The sequence below is a fragment of the Staurois parvus genome, unplaced genomic scaffold, assembly GCF_062004578.1.
Source record: "Staurois parvus isolate SC_StPar_1 unplaced genomic scaffold, SC_StPar_1.0 ptg000092l, whole genome shotgun sequence".
NCBI lineage: Eukaryota > Metazoa > Chordata > Amphibia > Anura > Ranidae > Staurois > Staurois parvus.
This window is the reverse complement of record NW_028317888.1, coordinates 4,080,186-4,101,025: the sequence shown is the minus strand read 5'-3', so window position 1 is coordinate 4,101,025 and position 20,840 is coordinate 4,080,186. Positions and strand designations below refer to the sequence as shown.

General features: G+C 48.4%; 1 protein-coding gene and 1 pseudogene across 1 annotated transcript; both read left to right on the top strand.

The window, feature by feature from the left end:
• Positions 1–17,922, top strand: part of LOC149468162 (uncharacterized) — a 174,628-nt pseudogene extending 156,706 nt beyond the window's left edge.
• On the top strand, positions 8,957–9,987 carry LOC149468163 (uncharacterized). Its single transcript, XM_089670656.1, has 3 exons — positions 8,957–9,216; positions 9,321–9,444; positions 9,893–9,987. The coding sequence occupies exons 1-3, from the start codon at positions 8,989–8,991 to the stop codon at positions 9,985–9,987; spliced, it is 447 nt and encodes a 148-aa protein (XP_089526782.1). The 5' UTR covers positions 8,957–8,988.
• Positions 17,923–20,840: the final 2,918 nt, after the last annotated feature.

Genomic DNA, 20,840 nt, shown 5'->3' with positions numbered 1-20,840 from the left:
CCTCTTTCATGCGTTTATATTCCACAGTAAGCTGTGTGAGCGATGTGCCATGAGTGTGGACTGCTGTTAATATTTCTTTCAGCGATGGTTCTGGGGGTTCAGGAACCTCTGCATGGCTGTCAGAGTGGGGAATAGGAGAGCAGGTACTCACTGTGCCGGAGGGCAGAGAAGGCTTTGCAGAGGCCTGAGGGAGCTGCCACCCCCTCTATCACTCATTGCCATCTTCCCAACACAAGAAGTACTGAGGTCAGAGAGTGAGGAAACAACCAGAACTGTCTTTTATAGGAGGGACAGTGATGAGGGGATTATAGGACGAGGGTCCCCACCCCCTCTATCACTCATCACCATCTTCCCAACACAAGAAGTACTGCACTTCCTTATTTAGTCCATGATTTAGTCATGAAGAACAGCGGGGCTGAGCCCCACCAGAGGTCAGAGAGTGAGGAAACAACCAGAACTGTCTTTTATAGGAGGGACAGTGATGAGGGAATTATAGGATGAGGGTCCCCACCCCCTCTATCACTCATCGCCATCTTCCCAACACAAGAAGTACTGCACTTCCTTATTTAGTCCATGATTTAGTCATGAAGAACAGCGAGGCTGAGCCCCACCAGAGGTATTGTAGCCCCACCTGGCAAGTATTGTTTTTAATCTTTACCCCTGCTGTGGGCAAGCTGCAGGGCTCTCCTTTCAGGTGCCAGCCTCTGCCACCCCGTGTGTGTGAACCTCCCCTGTACCTACTATGCTTCCCTGACTCTGCTTGCCCATTTGTGGACCCGGTTCAGTGGGTCCCGGAGGGTAGAGGGGACGGAGGAGATGTTCACTCCCTTCTTGTCCTGACCCAGAAGTGATGTTATGACAGATTTCCCGACCACCGAGGATGGCAAAGAATGTAATGCGGTGCGATGTGCACTACATTACATCCAATGGAGTACAGGGGAAACATTGGGGGTCTTTTAGACCCTGGATGTCTCAATAAAGAGAACCTCTCATCAAAAGTCATCACATAGAGGACTTTGTCCTCTTAAGTAAAATGTTTTTCTTTAATTGTAAAGAATTAAAGTTACACCCAAGTACATAACTCCTCCCCTTGAAAAATTTTAAGACCCCCCCACCCCCACATATATGCATGGCAAAAGGTATCCAACATGTCAACTTAAGGTTTGACATGTTGGATATCTATTTACTCGCTGCAACCTCGGCTTTTATATTTTTACAAATAAATGGGTCATTTATTGCTTTTTTGTGCCCTGAAATTAACTTAAGTGTATCCTCCTTCGCACTCACACAATACACTCAATCCTCCACCCACATCGATGGGAAGACCCTGGTCCTCATCTTCTCCCACCTCTGTACCCTCAACCAGTTCCCTAACACCCCCTTCCCTCTCTCCGACTACCACCTCCTCATGTTCTCCGTCTCCCCTTCCCCCAACTCCCCCCCAAAAGCGGCAAACCATCACCAGCCGCAACCTGAACCCGGCCCCCCTCCACTTGGCTGCCGACCACCTACACGGCAGCATCTTTCCACTGTCATGTACTGACCTAGCCACCACCACATACAACGACTCACTGTCAGCTGCCCTAGACTCTCTGGCACCCCTAACCACACGCAACATCAAACCCAGACCGCTCCAACCCTGGCAGAACGACAGCACTAAACGCCTCAAATGTCGCAGTCGTGTGCTGGAGAGACTATGGCGCAAAACCAGGTCCCCTCATGCATTCTCCCTCTACAAATCTGCCTTCCTCACTTACACCTCCTCCCTCCACGCCGCCAAGGAGGCCTACTTCGTAAACCTGATCAACACTCTCTCCTCCTGTCCTCGCTGACTCTTCTCCACCTTCAACTCCCTACTTTCTCCCCCCCTCCTCCACTCAGTACCTCACTCACCGCCAACGAGATTGCCACTCATTTCCACAACAAGATTGACGCAATCCGTAAGGACATAGTCAACTCGCAACCTACCTCCCCACCTAGCCTCCCCCCCATCACCCCCTCTTCTCTCCCCTCCCCTGACCTCGCAACCACACTGCCCCCCACCACACCCAAGGCCCCGCTTACCGTAACCCCCCCAGCACTGCACTCCTACAGCCCTGCTACCACTGAGGAAGTCACCAGGGTCTTCTCAGAAGCCCACCTCACTACCTGCCCCCTGGACCCTATCCCCTCTCAACTCCTCCGGTCACCCCCCTCTTCCCTCATCCGCTCCCTTACCCACATCTTCAATCTCTCCCTCTCTACTGGCACATTCCCCTCCCCCCTAAAGCATGCGCACATCACCCCCATACTCAAAAAGCCCTCCCTGGACCCCACTGACCCAAACAACCTCAGACCCATCTCCCTGCTGCCACTCACCTCCAAGCTCCTTGAGCGCCTAGTCTACTGACAACAACCTCCTTGATCCACTACAGTCTGGCTTCCGTCCCCTACACTCCACCAAAACCGCCCTCCTCAAAATCACTAACGACCTGCTAACCGCCAAAGCCAACTACTCTGTCCTCCTTCTCCTGGACCTCTCTGCGGCCTTCGACACAGTTGACCACCCCCTCCTCCTTAATAAACTACTCTCCCTTGGCATCAGAGACACTGCTCTCTCCTGGTTTTCCTCTTACCTATCCCGACGCTCCTTCAGCGTTTCCTACAACGGTGCCACCTCCCCCTCCCTCTCTGTTGGGGTCCCCCAGGGCTCTGTCCTTGGACCCCTTCTCTTCTCCATCTACACCTCCTCCCGCGGCAAACACATACACTCTCACGGCTTCAACTATCACCTCTACGCTGATGACATTCAAATTTACCTCTCCACCCCTCTCCTCACCCCCACATTCTCCGCCCGCATCACTCACCTCCTAAACGACATCTCAGACTGGATGTCGCTCCATTTCCTCAAGATTAACCTCTCCAAAACCGAGCTCCTCGTCTTTCCCTCTGCCCACACCCCCCCCCCCATCCTATCCATCACCACCACCAACACCACCATCATTCCCGCCCCGCAAGCCAAAGTCCTTGGCGTCATTCTGGACTCAAATCTCTCCTTCCTCCCTTATGTCAAATCACTTACAAACACATGCAGGCTCCACCTCCACAACATCACCAAGATACGCTCCTTCCTTACCCCAGACACCACTAAACTACTTGTACACTCCCTGATTATCTCACGTCTGGACTACTGCAACTCCCTCCTCACCGGCCTACACCAGTGCAGGCTCTTCCCGCTTCAGACTATCCTGAACTCAGTGGCCAGACTCATCCACCTCACCAGCCGCTCTACCTCTGCCACCCCCCTCTGCCTCTCCCTCCACTGGCTCCACCCCCCTCTGCCAATCCCTCCACTGGCTCCACCCCCCTCTGCCAATCCCTCCACTGGCTCCACCCCCCTCTGCCTCTCCCTCCACTGGCTCCCGATTGCCCAACGCATCAAATTCAAACTACTCACTCTGACCTACAAAGCCATTCATAACACTGCCCCTAACTACCTCACCGACCTGATTCCCAAGTACCACCCTACCCGTACCCTTCGCTCCTCACAGGACCTCCTTCTATCCTGCTCCCTGGTCTCCTCCTCCCACGCACGACTGCAAGACTTCTCCAGGTCCTCCCCCTTCCTCTGGAACTCACTACCCCAATCCATCAGACTGTCACCTTCCCTCCTCTCCTTCAGGCGCTCCCTGAAATCCCACCTCTTCATGGAAGCCTACCCCACCCTCACCTAACTGCCACTCTCCTTCATTCCTCCTACCACTCCATCCCCCACAGCCACTTCCTCCTGTACCACTACCCCCTCCCTCCTAGATTGTAAGCTCCTAAGAGTAGGGCCCTCTAACCCCTCGTGTGCCGTTTGTAGTTGCTGTTCTGTTTCATGTATTGTCCCCCCCCCTCTATTGTACAGCGCTGAGTAAACCCTTTGGTGCTATATAAACTCCATGTAATAATAATTTTTTACTGAAATTTGGCATTTCCTAGATCTTTGTGATAATATTTTGTGACATAAAAATTAGAACTGCCACTATTTTATTCTCTAAAGTCTCTACTTTCAGAAAATTGATATTTTGGGGGTTTTGTGTCATCTTCAGGGCTAAAATAATTTTTTAAATGTGCAAAAAATGCCAAAACGTCTCTGGGAGTGAAAGGGAGAAAAATAAGCCGGACACTCCCCTTTCCTGAGGAGCAGCCAATCGGTTCTCATTACACTGCAAGGTCTCTCCCCTCCCTGCTAGTCCCCGGGTGCAGTGCTGGAGACAGGCGGGGGAGGGGAGGAGGAGATAAACAGCGCAATGTTACACATATTACACATTTAAGTTGCTATAAAGTGCCTTTAGTTTTTTAAAGCCCCCAACATTCCTAAAAGAGCCTCAGATTTATATACATTTGTTGTAAATAGGAAATAACATCTTATTACCTCCTCTGCTGCCACTTCCACCAACGTCTCCTCTGTACTTCTTCCCGCCTCACCTCTCATCTGGAACTTCCTGTCTGGCCTGACATCACTTCCTGTCTGTAGCTGACATCACTTCCTGTCTGTCTTCCATAGAGACTTCCTGTGTGAGTATAGGTGAGATCCCCACCTTGTGGAGATCAGAGGAACTGCAGCCCCGAGATCCATCCCATAATCCCCCTTCCTGTATAATATGTACCTTACAGGGATACTACGGGAGATGAAACATTACTGAATAAAGGAAGAAGAAATAAATGTAACTCTTATGTAACCAACTGTTCAACAAACATCTCTTATTACATATAGAAAAGTCTTACAAACACAGAACACAAAATACAAATGTATAGCTAATGAGAGCGATCCCGCCAAACCTGATCCTTCTGGGGGGACAATGCAAAATATATATCAATCCACTCATAATGACATCATCTTCTGGGAGTGTCTGCACATCCATCCATTTCATACACATTTCACTGTCTCAGCAGATCTCCTGCAGCCTATTAGCTCCCATTTCCCTTTCTATGTCTCGGCAGATCTCCCGCAGCCTATTAGCGCCCATTTCCCTCTCTATGTCTCAGCAGATCTCCTGCAGCCTATTAGCACCCATTTCCCTCTCTATGTCTCAGCAGATCTCCTGCAGCCTATTAGCTCCCATTTCCCTTTCTATGTCTCAGCAGATCTCCCACAGCCTATTAGCACCCATTTCCCTCTCTACGTCTCAGCGGATCTCCCGCAGCCTGTTAGCTCCCATTTCCCTCTCTACGTCTCAGCAGATCTCCCGCAGCCTGTTAGCTCCCATTTCCCTCTCTACGTCTCAGCAGATCTCCCGCAGCCTGTTAGCTCCCATTTCCCTTTCTATGTCTCAGCAGATCTCCTGCAGCCTGTTAGCTCCCATTTCCCTCTCTATGTCTCAGCGGATCTCCCGTAGCCTATTAGCACCCATTTCCCTTTCTATGTCTCAGCAGATCCCCTGCAGCCTATTAGCTCCCATTTCCCTTTCTATGTCTCAGCAGATCTCCTGCAGCCTATTAGCTCCCATTTCCCTATGTCTCAGCAGATCTCCTGCAGCCTATTAGCTCCCATTTCCCTTTCTATGTCTCAGCGGATCTCCTGCAGCCTATTAGCACCCATTTCCCTCTCTACGTCTCAGCAGATCCCCTGCAGCCTATTGGCACCCATTTCTCTTTCTATGTCCCAGCAGATCTCCCGCAGCCTATTAGCTCCCATTTCCCTCTCTATGTCTCAGCAGATCTCCTGCAGCCTATTAGCTCCCATTTCCGTTTCTATGTCCCAGCAGATCTCCTACAGCCTATTAGCTCCCATTTCCCTCTCTATGTCTCAGCAGATCTCCTGCAGCCTATTAGCTCCCATTTCCGTTTCTATGTCCCAGCAGATCTCCTACAGCCTATTAGCTCCCATTTCCCTCTCTATGTCCCAGCAGATCTCCCGCAGCCTATTAGCTCCCATTTCCCTCTCTATGTCTCAGCAGATCTCCTGCAGCCTATTAGCTCCCATTTCCGTTTCTATGTCCCAGCAGATCTCCCGCAGCCTATTAGCTCCCATTTCCCTCTCTATGTCTCAGCAGATCTCCTGCAGCCTATTAGCTCCCATTTCCGTTTCTATGTCCCAGCAGATCTCCTACAGCCTATTAGCTCCCATTTCCGTTTCTATGTCCCAGCAGATCTCCTGCAGCCTATTAGCTCCCATTTCAGTTTCTATGTCCCAGCAGATCTCCTGCAGCCTATTAGCTCCCATTTCCGTTTTTATGTCTCAGCGGATCTCCTGCAGCCTATTAGCTCCCATTTCCGTTTCTATGTCCCAGCTGATCTCTTGCAGCCTATTAGCTCCCATTTCCGTTTCTATGTCTCAGCAGATCTCCTGCAGCCTATTAGCGCCCATTTCCCTCTCTATGTCTCAGCGGATCTCCTGCAGCCTATTAGCACCCATTTCCCTCTCTATGTCTCAGCAGATCTCCTGCAGCCTATTAGCTCCCATTTCCCTCTCTATGTCTCAGCAGATCTCCTGCAGCCTATTAGCTCCCATTTCCCTCTCTATGTCTCAGCAGATCTCCTGCAGCCTATTAGCTCCCATTTTCCTCTCTATGTCTCAGTGGATCTCCTGCACCCTGACTGCTCGGGGGACACATTTTGGCTCCTCTGATTTTGCAGTAAATGTGATTGCATTAGTCCCGGTGATTTTCGTATTTCCATGTAATAAAAGGTGTCACATGATGTCGGGTTCCCCTTTCTCTCCTCCCTGAGTGTGTATTTAGAGGCGGAGCTCCTGCTGGAATGGCGGTCGGAGGCGGAGTCTAGGAGGGAGACTGACAGAACCCGCAGCAGACTTGCAGGAGTGAGCGAGGAGGATCCGGTTCCTTTACCATCGGAGATGAGGAGAGTGTGAAGGATGTTTGTGACTCTGGGAGCTGAAAAGCTGGGAGTCCTATTGGTGTGGTGAGGGGGAAGCACTACTAGGGGGCGCCCTCACCATCCCGTGTACAAGAGGTGGAAGAAGGCGGGGCTACACTACAGCCAACACAGGTTGGAGGGCGGGGCACTTTCACACCTTATCAACTTTTCACTGATTGGTGGATTTTCGGAGTAAAATAAGTGGATTGAAGTAGATGCAAAGTGGAAGCGGTGGACTTGCAGAGAACACTATACTGAGCACACAATATTGTCCGTCTCCATGGATTTGCACAGGATTTGAGATGATTTCCTATAGCAGCAAATCTGATGAGATGAATGAAGTGGGTGTAAAGTGGAAGCAGTGGATGTGCAGAGAATAGGATTTGGAGCCCCGAGCTCTTTATCTCTGAATGTCTCCACATATTTGTAGTGTATTTGTGATGATTTCTGTGCACACACAATAGGACAGCGCTGTGACACATAATGCTCTTCTAGATGACAGGGAATCCTTCCCTTTGTTACAGCAGCAGTCCGCTAGAAGGTTTTTGTAGGTTTGGAGTTGTTACACATAGCGCGGGTTTTATCCATTTATAGTGATGACATCATTGCCCAAATCTGGGGGTCACCAGCCATTTCCACCCTTTACTCCCAGCTGGGGGGCTTTGTATCCATATACCAGATGTTCTACAGGACTAAATCTGCCATCAATGTTACTGCAAAATCAAAGGGGCCAAAACCCCTCCCCCGAGGAGTCATATATTTCTGTCCCCCTTGGTGGGAGTGGAGGTGACCCCTCTATAAGGATCTACAGTCCATACACACCCAGCACAAGGCCGGGGTCACACTACCAGACGCTTCTCGGGGCTGCAGTTCCTCTGAGCTCCACAAGGTGGGGATCTCACTTCTACCCAGACAGGAAGTCTCTATGGAAGACAGGAAGTGATGTCAGGTACAGGCAGGAAGTGATGTCAGGTACAGGCAGGAAGTGATGTCAGGTACAGGCAGGAAGTGATGTCAGGTACATACAGGAAGTTCCATGAATGAGGAAGTAAAGAGAAGTCATTCTTGGATCTATCGGCGGAGGAGGTAATACGTAGATGAACCCCTTCAGGGGGAGGAGTTGATGATAATATATTTGCTCCCAAAGCTGGCCTACATGGTTCAGTTTTATCGTTCAGCCAGCGGGATGACCATAAAACTGAAGCGATTCCCCCATCCACACATTGGAGGTGGATGGGGGAATCCTCCCCGCTGCACTCTTGTATTCTGACAATGGGGGGACTCCTCCGCTCTCAGAATACACAGATCAGCACTGAAGCTATTGGCTGCAGCCGCTGGGGGAGTGGCTTTTATCCGGCAGTGGCCACACATGGATGGAAATGTGAGCGATCCCTGCTGAACCAGCTGAATTTCCATGGATCTATGGTCACCTTCAGTGACTTCCTCCCCTCCCCCTCATCTCCTTCATGATGGAAGTCATGCTGAGATCATCTCCCATTGGCTGAGCAATATTCTCATTTGTCTCTCAGCTCCTTCTTGCTATTCCTCGTCCTGCCTGTTGTTTCCTTGGATTGATTTTCTGTGTAGTGACCCCGGCTTGGTCTCTTGGATGCGCTCGTCTGTTGCTTGCCCTGACCTTTCTCCTGATTCCTGGATCTCCTCCTCATCTCTCCTCCATATCCTCTTACACAGCTTTTCTCCACACCTGCAGTGACCCTGGGGGGAGGAAACTTGGCACCAGCACACCGCCAAATCCATCCCCACCATTAGGGGCTCTGGAGACAATTGTCTGCTATTTACACTCCGTTCCTCCGCATGTCACCTGATCACATGACAGCTTACTTCCACAGATTCCGCATAGATTTCTGGATGGTAAAGGTCAAAGTTCACTCTTCAGTTTAGGAGAGGTAGGATGCACCCAGGAACAAGCATTTGGTTTGCATGGGAGCCTCATATAGAGGACCCCTCAAATCTCCCCATCCAAATGTCCCTCCATCCAGAGTCTATCTGTCATAGGATTCTCTGACTCTGGATGAAGGGACATTAGGAGGAGGAGCTGTGAGGTCAGTGTGATGTCATAGGACATATAGATTAACCAAAATTATTGGTAGTTGTGATTTATACACAGCATGTTTGTTACAATGAATGTTTTATTATATCTTTCAGAGTGGAATCCTCGGGGATGATAATATTGATGTTAAAGAAGAGTATAAAGAGGAGGATGAGGAGTATGGAGTGATGGAGGAGTTTTCAGAAGGACACAAGGATATGATGGAGCCACCTAATACCAGGAACCCACCAGAGAGATGTCCCCGTCCTCTGTATTCCCGGGATTCCACACAGGAAGGTCACACCATCCCTCACTATTACAAGGTTGGTGGGGTGGAGAGCATGGACCTGGGATAATACAGTATATGGATTTTTTATGTGATCTTATATTTTACAGATTAAATTTTTTTCTCATTCTCTTGGTTTAGTGTGAAGATCTGATGAATATAAAAGAAGAAGAGGCGTATGTGAGGGATGATCAGCAGTCTATGGAGGAGGATGGAATAACGGGGACATTTATAGAGGAGGACACTCCTACAGAGATCAGCACAGGTGGGTCATGAACACTAAATCCATTCCTCCACCCATACTGCTCACTGATTGGTCCAGAGTAGGGCGGGGACTGGGTGATATCAGCCTGTAATCCCCTGGTCACTTTCCTGAGCTGTGTTCCCCGTCCTGTATTCCTGGATTTCTCTCGGATAATCTTCCTTCTCTGTGCTGCAGACACAATTTATGTATCTAGACTGGATTTATGGAGGTTCTGGGGTTCAGCTACATATTAATTCATTGACTCTGCTAAACCTAGACACCTGTCAGATCCTGGACGTGAACCCAGGACCTCTACTGTGTCTGGCAGAAACTCTTCTCACTGAGTTACCTGATATAATGGATGGCACTCTGCTTATCCATTGCTGTGTTTTCTGCTGAGCCTTGAACTCTTTGCTCCTCCCATGAACTTCCTGATTTAAGCCATGTCTCTGCACTTCCTGTTTGGCAGATTTTTGTGCCTTCTCCATCCAATATCTTGCCCTTGTCTCTCCTGCTACCTTCTGTAGCTTTGCTATTGACCTTTGTCTTGTTTCTGGGCTATGATTCTACTTCATCCCAACCTGCAGCCACTTGTTACTGACCCTTGGCTTGTTTATTGACTACTACTACTGTGACCTGGTACTAACGCAGCAAAACCCATACCCACCATCTGGAGCTCTGGTGATACTGGTTAGTGCTTAGACCCCGCACCTCAGGTGAGCTCGTGTCATCTGTCAGGGTGACCTGCCTGTATACCTATCCTGTTGGTTGGTCTTCTGCTATAACTACTGGTCTCTGAGCCTGACCTCTGACCGGCACAGGAAAATCTGACCCAAACATGGAGGCCGCTATAGCAAATACCGTGGCTCCTTTCAGGCACCAACTTTCAGAAGTGCAAGAGTTCGGTGTTACCTACCAAGAAAAATGTTCTGGAAAGTGTGTTAAAGGGGCAACAGGAGGAAATCCATGCTCTGCAAAGAAGATTGCTGGACTTATGTTCCCGCGATGTTGCTAACACAGGCATGCCTCTGTCAGTCAAGTTCAATGGAGACCGACACCATTACAGAGGTTTCCTTAACCAATGCCACATTTTTTTCCAGATGCAACCTGCTGCATTTAATTCTGAGAAATAGAAAGTATTGTTTGTTGTAAACCTCCTGACTGAGGAAGCCCTAGCTTGGTCCTCTCCCCATATAGGACAAGACTGCATTGAACCAGGACTTTGAGGATCCCAATCACTGTACTACTGCTGAAGCAAAGCTGCATAGTTTACTGCAGGGTAGGCGCTCTGTTTCTGAGTACACAGCTGAATTCTGATGATGGATCTCAGATACCACCTGGAACCCAGCAGCACAAAAGAATCAGTTCCGCCAAGGGCTCTCTGAACAGGTAAATGATGAGCTCACCAGAGTAGAGACTCCTAATGATCTTGAAGCTTTCATCCAATTATGCATCTGAATTGATCAGAGACTTACAGAAAGGAGGAAGGAGAGTCTGGGAATGTTTGGAAGTAATGGTGACATACGTTTTCCTACTGATCAGTTCATTCAGAAGGATCTAAAAGTTTCCCCAGATTCTAACACATCCAACCTATGCAGGTAGATGCTATTAAGTAATCCATTTCTACTCAAAAGAAAGAGACGACGTTTGGAGAACTTATGTCTGTATTGTGGGGACTCTGGACATTACGCAGTTAATGGTCACAGCAAAGTTAAAAGAACAATTGCGATTGATAGTATATTATTATTATACAGTATTTATAAAGCGCCAATAGTTGGCTCAGTGCTGTACATTACAAAGGGGGACAGAACATGTGACAGAACAATACCAATACAATGCAAAACATGAGGGGATCTAGGGCCCTGATCCTGGGAGCTTACAATCTAGGAGGGAGGGGATGGTGGCACAGGAGGAGATAGCTGTGGGGGATGGAGTGGTAGGAAGAGTGGAGGAGGTTGGCAAGTTAGCAGGGGGTGGGGTTGGCTTCCCTGAAAAGGTGGGTTTTCAGGGTGCACCTAAAGGAGAGGAGAGTAGGTGATAATCTGATGGGTTGGGGCAGGGAGTTCCAGAGGATGGGTGACACCCTGGAGAAGTCCTGGAGGCGGGCATGGGAGGAGGAGACCAGGGAACTAGAGAGGAGGTCTTGTGAGGAGCGGAGTGTGCGTGTTGGGTGGTACTTGGATATTAGGTCAGTGATGTAGTTCGGGGCAGTATGGTGGACAGCTTTGTACGTCAGTGTTAGGATTTTGAATTTGATCTGTTGCACAATCGGAAGCCAGTGGAGGGATTGGCAGAGGGGGGTGGAGGACACTGAGTGGAGGCCAGTGGAGGGATTGGCAGAGGGGGGTGGCGGAGATAGAGCGGTTGGAAAGGTGAATGAGTCTGGCAGCCGTATTCAGGATGGACTGAAGCGGGGATAGCCAGCGGCGAGGCAGGCCAGTGAGGAGGGAGTTGCAGTAGTCGAGTCGTGATATGATGAGGGAGTGGATGAGCTGTTTAGTGGTTTCTGGGGTTAGGAACGTGCGGATTTTGGCGATGTTGCGGAGGTGGAGTCTGCATGAGTTTGTTAAAGAGTGGACTTGGGGCTGGAAGGATAGGTTGGAGTCCAGAATGACACCAAGTTCTCTGGCCTGCGGGGTGGGTTTGATGGTGGCATTGTTGGATGTGATGGAGAAGTCAATGGGGGATGGGGTCCGGGCTGGGGGGAAGACAAGAAACTCGGTTTTGGAGAGGTTCAGTTTAAGGAAGTGGAGCGACATCCAGTCTGATATGTTGCTCAGTAGGTGTGTGATTCGGGCGGAGACCGAGGGGGTGAGGTGGGGGGGCGGAGACCGAGGGGGTGAGGTGGGGGGTAGAGAGATAGATTTGTGTGTCATCGGCATAGAGGTGGTAGTTGAAGCCGTGAGAGTGTATGAGTTGGCCAAGGGAGGAGGTGTAGATGGAGAAGAGAAGGGGCCCGAGGACGGAGCCTTGAGGGATCCCAACAGAGAGGGGGAGTGAGGGGGAGGTGGTAGCATTATAGGTAACGCTGAAAGAGCGTTGTGACAGGTAGGATGAGAGCCAGGAGAGAGCAGAATCTCTGAGGCTGAGGGAGTGTCGTTTTTTGAGAAGGAGGGGGTGGTCGACTGTGTGGAAGGCCGCAGAGAGGTCAAGGAGTAGGAGCACTGAATAGTGGCCATTAGCTTTGGCGGTTAGCAGGTCGTTGGAGAGTTTGAATAAGGCGGTTTCGGTGGAGTGTAGGGGATGGAAGCCGGACTGTAGGGGATCGAGGAGGTTGTTGTCGTTGAGGTGAGAGCATAGGCGGGTGTAGACTAGGCGCTCGAGGAGTTTAGATGTAAATAGGAGCAGGGAGATGGGTCTAAGGTTGTTCAGGTCATTGGGGTCCAGGGAGGGTTTTTTAAGTATGGGGGTGATGTGTGCATGTTTCAGAGGGGAGGGGAAAGTGCCGGAAGAGAGGGAGAGATTAAAGATGTGGGTGAGGGAGCGTAGGATGGAGGGGGAGGGAGGTCGTAGGAGTTGTGAGGGGATAGGGTCGAGGGGGCAGGTGGTGAGGCGGGCATCAGAGAAGACCTTGGAGACTTGCTCGATGGTAGTAAGGTCGAAGGTGTGGAGTGTTGAGGGGGCTTCCGTGTGAGGAATGTTGGGTGGGGTGGAGGTCAGAGCAGTGGTGGGGCCGTGGGAGAGGGGTGATGAGGGGGTAGCTGTGTGAGAGGGGACGGGTTTGGGGGGAGTGTGAGCTGTGGCGATGTCCTTGCGAATTGTGTCAATCTTGTTTTTTAAGTGATTGGCAATCTCAAGGGCGGTGAGTGAGGTGCTGGGTGGCGGTGGGGGCGGAGAGAGTAGAGAGTTGAAGGTGGAGAAGAGTCAGCGAGGATTGGAGGAGAGGGTCTTGATGAGGGTCTGGAAGTAGGCTTGCTTGGCTGCATGGAGGGAGGAGGTGTAGGTGTGGAAGGCAGATTTAAAACGGGTGAAGGCTTGTTGGATCTGGTTTTGCGCCATAGTCGCTTGAGAGTTTTGGTGTGGTCAGTCTGCCAGGGCTGGAGCGGTCGGGGTCTGATGTTTCGTGTGGTTAAAGGTGCTAGTGAGTCAAGGGCTGTTGACAGCGCGTTGTTATAGGCGGTCATAGCCAGGAAAAGGCAGGACAGGGGGAGGATGCTGTCATGGAGTTGATCAGCTGCAGAGTAGAGGGGGGCAGGGTTCAGGTTGCGGAGGTTACGGCTGGTGGTAGTGTGACATTTGGAGGGGTAGGGGTTAGAGGACGAGGAGATAGAGAAGGTGATAAGGTTGTGGTCAGAGAGGGAAGGGAGTGTTTGAGGTTGTGGGGAGCGCAGCGGTTGGAGAAGACAAGGTCCAGGATACTTCTGTCGGAGTGGGTGGTGGATTGTATACACTGTGCAAGTGCAAAGGAGGAGGTTAAGTGGAGGAGTTGGGATGTGGCCGGGTTGTCAATGTTGACAGGGATGTTGAAATCCCCAAGTATAGTGCCTGAACAAATATACTCCATTACCAGTCTATCTCCCCATTGATTTATGAAGACATAAAAGTTGATTCTATGCAGTCTCATTTTGTTGTCCCTATCATTCTTATCACCGAGGGCCATGAAATTCCTTGTTCTGCTATGCTGGACTCTGGGGTCGGGCGGAACTTTATGGACATAGAATTTGCCCACAACAACAATAATCTCCCAAGAAACAATTCTGCCCCATTGATATGGAGACGGTTGATGGTTCACCTTTAGGACCGGTGTTTTCCATGAAACGGTTCCCCTGGTACTCTAATTTGTGGCTGACCATTATGAGACCATCAGCTCTCAGCTGATTACATCGCCTAAATTTCCTGTCATCTTGGGCATTCCTTGATTTTCTACCCATAACCCCACCATCAGTTGGGGAGAATGGACTATACATTTTATGTCCCCTCATTGCAAGGAGCATTGTAGGGAACCATGTTGTACAAGTTTTCTACCAATCAGGGAATCACAAGTTGATGTGGTAACTACCCAGTCATATGACAACCTGCCTCCACAATACTATGAGTTCTGAGATATCCATGATAAAAAGAATGACGATCAATTACCTCCTCATCGCCCATACGATTGTCCCATTGAACTGCTTCCAGGGTCAGAAATACCATTCAGCCGCCTTTTCAATCTGTCAGAACCTGAATTAAAGGTGCTCAGGGAGTGGCTTGATGAGAATTTGAGAAGGGCTTTATCAGACCCTCAACATCTCCTGCAGGGGCAGCCCTGTTCTTTGTTGAGAAAAAGGATTGCACTTTGCGTCCATCGATTTCAGGGACTAGAATAAATCACTATTAAAACCTTTACTCCCATTAATCATTGAAATTCTGGAAAGACTCCGCTCTGCCAAAGTCTTTACAAAACCTGACTTACGGGGGCATATAACCTTGTATACATTCATCAAGGAGACAAATGGAAAGCCACCTTTACAACCAGATATGGGCACTTCCAGTCCCTAGTTATTCCTTTTGGCCTATGCAACGCTCCCGCGACTTTTCAGCACTTCATCAATGATGTGTTTGACATCTGTTGGACCAGTTTGTTATTGTATATCTGATGATATTCTCATCCTTTCCGATAACTTGGAGGAACATCTCAAGTGTGTCTGCACTGTATTCAAAAGATTAAGGAAGAACCGACTTCAAACTGGAGAAATGTGAGTTTGAACAAACCCAGATCCAGGTCTTGGGATTTATTATCTCTTCAGAAGGAGTGAGCATGGATCCCGAGAAGATCAAGGCAGTGGTGGATTGTCCTGTACCTGGAAATTCATAAGAAACATCTTTAAGGTAATCGCACCAATTACAGAGCTGACAAAGAAAGGAGTGCCTTTTGTATGGTCACCGGAGGCACACACTGCTTTTAGTAAGCTAAAGTTTATTTTTGCATTTCTACACCAATATTGGTACATCCTGATCCTGAACTACTCTCTTAATATCTCTCACCTTGACTATTGTAACTCCCTCCTCATTGGCCTACCTAATCGCAGGCTATCCCCCCTCCAGTCTATCCTGAATGCTGCTGCCAGACTCATCCACCTTACTAACCATTCTGTATCAGCCATCCCTCTCTGCCAATCCCTCCACTGGTCTCCATTCAGTGTCCTCCACCCCTCTCTGCCAATCCCTCCACTGGCCTCCATTCAGTGTCCTCCACCCCTCTCTGCCAATCCCTCCACTGGCTTCCATTCAGTGTCCTCCACCCCTCTCTGCCAATCCGTCCACTGGCCTCCATTCAGTGTCCTCCACCCCTCTCTGCCAATCCCTCCAGTGGATTCCCATTGCTCATTGAATAAAAGTCAAAATATTAACAATAACATATAAAGCCATTTATAACTCTGCCCCAAGTTACATCACCAATCTTGTCTCCAAATATCACCCAAACCATCCTCTCCGCTTCTCCCATGACCTCCTGCTCCTCCTGAGGGAGGAGTCAATACCCCAATGATGGTGGTCTTCAGGATTAGTCCAGTCTTCATCTTGGTTGTTCTCCCCCCATCATCACTCTCTGACCTCTGGTGGGGCTCAGCCCCGCTGTTCTTCATGACTAAATCATGGAGTAAATAAGGAAGTGCAGTACTTCTTGTGTTGGGAAGATGGCGATGAGTGATAGAGGGGGTGGGGACCCTCGTCCTATAATCCCCTCATCACTGTCCCTCCTATAAAAGACAGTTCTGGTTGTTCCCTCACTCTCTGACTAAGGTCCATGAATAAAGAAATGACCTGGTAGGAGATCAGAGGAGCCATTTCCTAGTTCCCTTGAGGGTGGAATTGTAAGCTCCTCAGATACCAAGCTGCCTGATGTGGGCGGAGTCCTGGTTTGGGGGAACCAATCAGCTCCTGTCTAGTAATCCTCTTTGTCTTTGTATTTTAGTCCATGGCCGGGAGATGAGGAAAACCTCCGAGGATTGTCTCACTTTGTCTCCAGACTGGAAAGTAGAAGATGAGGACATCACACAGTATAGTCCAGGAGAAAACCCGGCTCCCTCCAATGTCCATCCGGCACCACCCAGTGTAGATGGACCATCGGATTCCTCGTATCCTGAGGAACCTCAGACTGTGCGGGACCGGGCCGGCCTTCCAACAGGGAAGAGCTTCTCCTGTACCGAGTGTGGGAAATGTTTCCGTTTTAAATATGATCTCAAAGTGCATAACAGAATTCACACAGGAGAGAAGCCGTATTCCTGTCCTGAGTGTGGGAAATGTTTTTCACAGAAGTCCCATCTTTGCAGACATCAGGGATCTCACACGGGAGAAAAGCCATATTCTTGTCCTGAGTGTGGGAAACGTTTTTCACGTAGGTCCTATCTTCAAATACATCAGTAGTTTCACAGAGGTGAGAAACCACATTCCTGTCCTGAGTGTGGGAAATGTTTTTCACAAAAGTCTAATCTTTACAAACATCAGAGATCTCACAAGATCAATAAGCCATATACCTGCCCTGAGTGTGGAAAATGTTTTTTAAAGATCTCCCATCTTTCCACACATCAGAGATCTCACGCTGGCAAGAAGCTGTATTCCTGTCCTGAGTGCGGGAAATGTTTTGAACAAAAATCAGAACTTGTTACACATCAGAGGAGTCACATGGGGGAGAAGCCATATGTCTGTTCTGAGTGCGGGAAGTGTTTTCGTGTTCACTCCAAACTTAAGGTGCATAAAAGATCGCACACGGGGGAGAAGCCGTATTCCTGTCCTGAGTGTGGGAAATGTTTTTCACAGAAGTCCAATCTTAACATACATCAGAGATCCCACACAGGGGAGAAGCCATTTTCCTGTCCTGAGTGCGGGAAATGTTTTTCAGATAAGTCCAGCCTTAAAAATCATCAGAGACTACACACAGGTGAAATGCCATATTCCTGTCCTAGGTGTGGGAAAGGTTTTGTACGAAAATTGGAACTTGTCACACATCTAATGTATCACACAGGGCAAAAGCCATATTCCTGTTCCAAGTGTGGGAAATGTTTTGTACGAAAAACGGTACTTGTCAAACATCAAAGGTCTCACGTATAAATACTGTATTCCTGTCCTGAGTGCGGGAAATGTTTTTCAGACAAGTCCAGTTTTTACAGACATCAGAGATCTCACATGGGATCTCATAGAGATCTCAAATGTTTTTCAGACAAGTCCCATCTTTACAAACATCAGAGATCTCACACGGGGAGAAGCCACCTTCCTGTCCTGAGTGAGGGAAATGTTCCTCACTGAAGTCCTGTCTTTCTGTACATCAGGGGTCCCACACAACCCTGGAGGTGTATTAGTGCCTTGAGTGCCGGAAATGTCTTCTAGATGAATGTTGCTGGACATCCCAGGAGATCAGAGGTCACCAAAGACATGGATGAAGTGTGGGACCAGGTCAGCCATTGATGGTAGGAGAAGAATAAAAATGGAGTCCTTCCCTGTGATTGGCTGAGTACATTTTGTGGCGGAAGATTTTGTAACCATGTAGGGGTCTAAAAAAAATAAATCGAGGAACAAAAGTGACCAACATTCTGGCTGTATTTATTTTCTATGAACATTGCCTCCATCTAGTGGCCATAATGTCATTTTATATAAATAGCCCCCTTATCTTCCTTGGTCAGACATGGCTTCATCCTCATCCCTGAGATCACATTCCGACACTCATGAGTACTGTAGACTATGCAGCACACAAGTCAACCATTGATGTAACATGGAAAATACCACACTTGGCCTTTAGATGGCACTAAGTATAATAGCAATTAGCGCCATCTAGTGGCACATGTGGTATTTTCCATATTAAATCATGGAAAACATTCAAGCAGCAGATCTAATAACATCCATTTCCCCCCATTCACACAGGAGGAATGGACATGCACTTTCACCAGGTGAATGGTTCTACACATTCTATGAATAGACCCCCAAATGTCAGGAGACGTTTATATAAAGACGGGAAGTATGGAGCAGAGAAATTAATAGACCTCCCAGCAATGTTATTACAAGGGGGGGACTGACAACTCATGGGGCCCCTGGGCAATAGGGGATCATGGGGCCCCTGTGTCCTTGCCCAAACTCAAAAAAGCCTATGAAAAATGTACCAGGGGCATCTCATGAGGCCCCTTACTGACCCCGGGCCCTCGGGAGGTGCCCGAGTTTCCAAATGGTCAGTCCGCCCCTGGTTATTACCAGGCTGCAGCTAGGGGGAGCTCTAATGTCATCCCAGCAGAGTGATCCCATCTAGCCCACATTAACCCTCTCACTGCCAGAACTGTTTCTGCATGATTTTGCACACATGGGAAAATGCAGATTTTGGTCCTGAAGATGAGATAAACCCCCAAACATCTATTCTGTGACATCAGAGGCCCTGGAGAATAAAATGGTGGTGATTGTTAGGTGTTCCCCGTACACAGATTCCCCTTCATATCTGCCTTTATTTCCTCCTTTCCTCCATGCAATCAGTAAGGTGGGGGAAGGGGGCCAATTATAAGAACTGATCTCCTGTCCATCTCTCCCTGCATCCGCTGAAAGCTCCCCCTCTTCTTCCTACTGCCGGCTTTTAGTGGCTGCGGGGAGATATGGACCGGGGATTGGTTCTTGTACTTGTACCCCCTCATCCCCAGCACACTGATTGCATGTTCCTGTCCACCATCTGATTTATCCTGTTTTCCAGCCCCCTCTACCCCCATCTGCCTCCTCCCAAACGCTGCCTGGCTTTCCCTCCCATCCCTCCTGCCCCTACCACTGGCTGCTACAAGCACATGGGGATGTTTCAGGATGGAGAGTGGGGGAAGGGGTCATTAAATATTTCATTTACAGGCCTCTTCCTTTTCAGCATGAGCGCACTGGCTGTGTCCATCCATAACTGAGCATAGTACACATTATTTCCCTGGTTTCAGCCTATGATTGAACAGGAGTCTGTAGCTGGCCCCTGTTCATTCTGCAGTACAGCTGAGGATACAGAGAATCAAATTAAGGAATGTTCTCAATCTCTTTCTCCATCTCAGAAGTGAGATATCGGGAGTCTGTTTAGACTCCTAATGGTTCACAAATGCCCCCATAAAATATATTGTGAAAAAATTGTAAAATTCTAACATTTAAAACAATTGAAAAAAATGTCAAAAAGAATTGGGGCTCATTTAGATTTGCAGTATTTTTTGTTTCCATAATACATTTTTATTTGGTTTTACGAATATAGTTACAACAACATAACAAAAATCGGACAGTGAAAAGCGACAAAATATCACAGTCTAGGTGCTGCGTTAAAGTTTAACAAAGAGAAAAAAGGAAATATTGAATAATTCCTAACAATCCTTCTAGTTCCAGGAAATAATCATTTTAGAGTATCCAAGAAAAGGTTAAACATAATATCTGAGGTTCCGGTTCTGAACCAGTCGGACCGGGGAGTCCAAGCTTTGTCAGATTTGGTCATATTTAGGTCTGCTAACGATTTCTCATAGATGAAGTGGGTCTGGACTCGCTCAATGACGTCTTTTAGAGAAGGGGCGGAGTCTTTTTTCCAGTGTCTAGTAATGGTAAGTACTGATGCTAGAAGAATATGTGTCACTAAGGCCCTGATTTACTAATGTACATAAACAGCCTCTAGGCGCATTTCCGTGGGCTAACGTCTACTTTTCTTTGGAATCCGTCTACTTTTAGGCGGCAAAGACATTTATTAAAGAAAGAGTCTAACAAATAGACGTGAAAGTGAATTTACTAACCAGTCCAATCCAGGAATCCGTCTAAGAAAGCAGACGTCCTAGAAACACGTCTAACACAACGAACAATCACTGCACAAACGTTCACATTGAAATTTTCTTTCCCAAATATCTGGACTTCACTTTAAACAATATATTCCTTTTAAAACATTTTTTCAGTGGGTAAAAAATAGTTTTTTTAGGGAATTCATGACAGTCAAGAACTAGACGCTTTTCCAACGTCTATGCAAGGATATACAGTGAAGGAAATGTGTATTTGCTCCCCTGCTGATGATGAATGTTCGCCCCTCACAAACAAATGATCGGTCTAACAATGGAATGTTTGGTGTAACACTGAGAGACAGAATACAACAACAAATTCAGCAGAAATGCGTCTAACAAATGATGACTGATCTGCATGTTCATGAGGGAAAGAAGGATTTGATCCCCTATCATTCAGCAGGATTTCTGGCTCCCAGGTGTCTTTCATACAGGTAAAAAGCTGAGATTAGAAGCAGTCTCTTAAAGGGAGTGCTGCTAATCTCATTCTGTTACCTGTATAAAAGACACCTGTCCACAGGAGCCATCAAACCATCAGATTCCAAACTCTCCACCATGGCAAAGACCAAAGAGCTGTCCAAGGATGTCAGGGACAAGATTGTAGACCTACACAAGGCTGGACTGGGCTACCAAACTATGGCCAAGCAGCTTGGTGAGAAGGTGACAACAGTTGGTGCAATCATTCACAAA

Bases quoted from the DNA above. Each gene is read 5' to 3' on its own strand.
- LOC149468163 (XM_089670656.1), top strand. From the start codon at position 8,989: ATGTTTTATTATATCTTTCAGAGTGGAATCCTCGGGGATGATAATATT. The intron at 9,217-9,320 runs GTTGGTGGGGTG...CTCTTGGTTTAG, and splicing joins CCATCCCTCACTATTACAAG to TGTGAAGATCTGATGAATAT. The intron at 9,445-9,892 runs GTGGGTCATGAA...CCTGTTTGGCAG, and splicing joins TCCTACAGAGATCAGCACAG to ATTTTTGTGCCTTCTCCATC.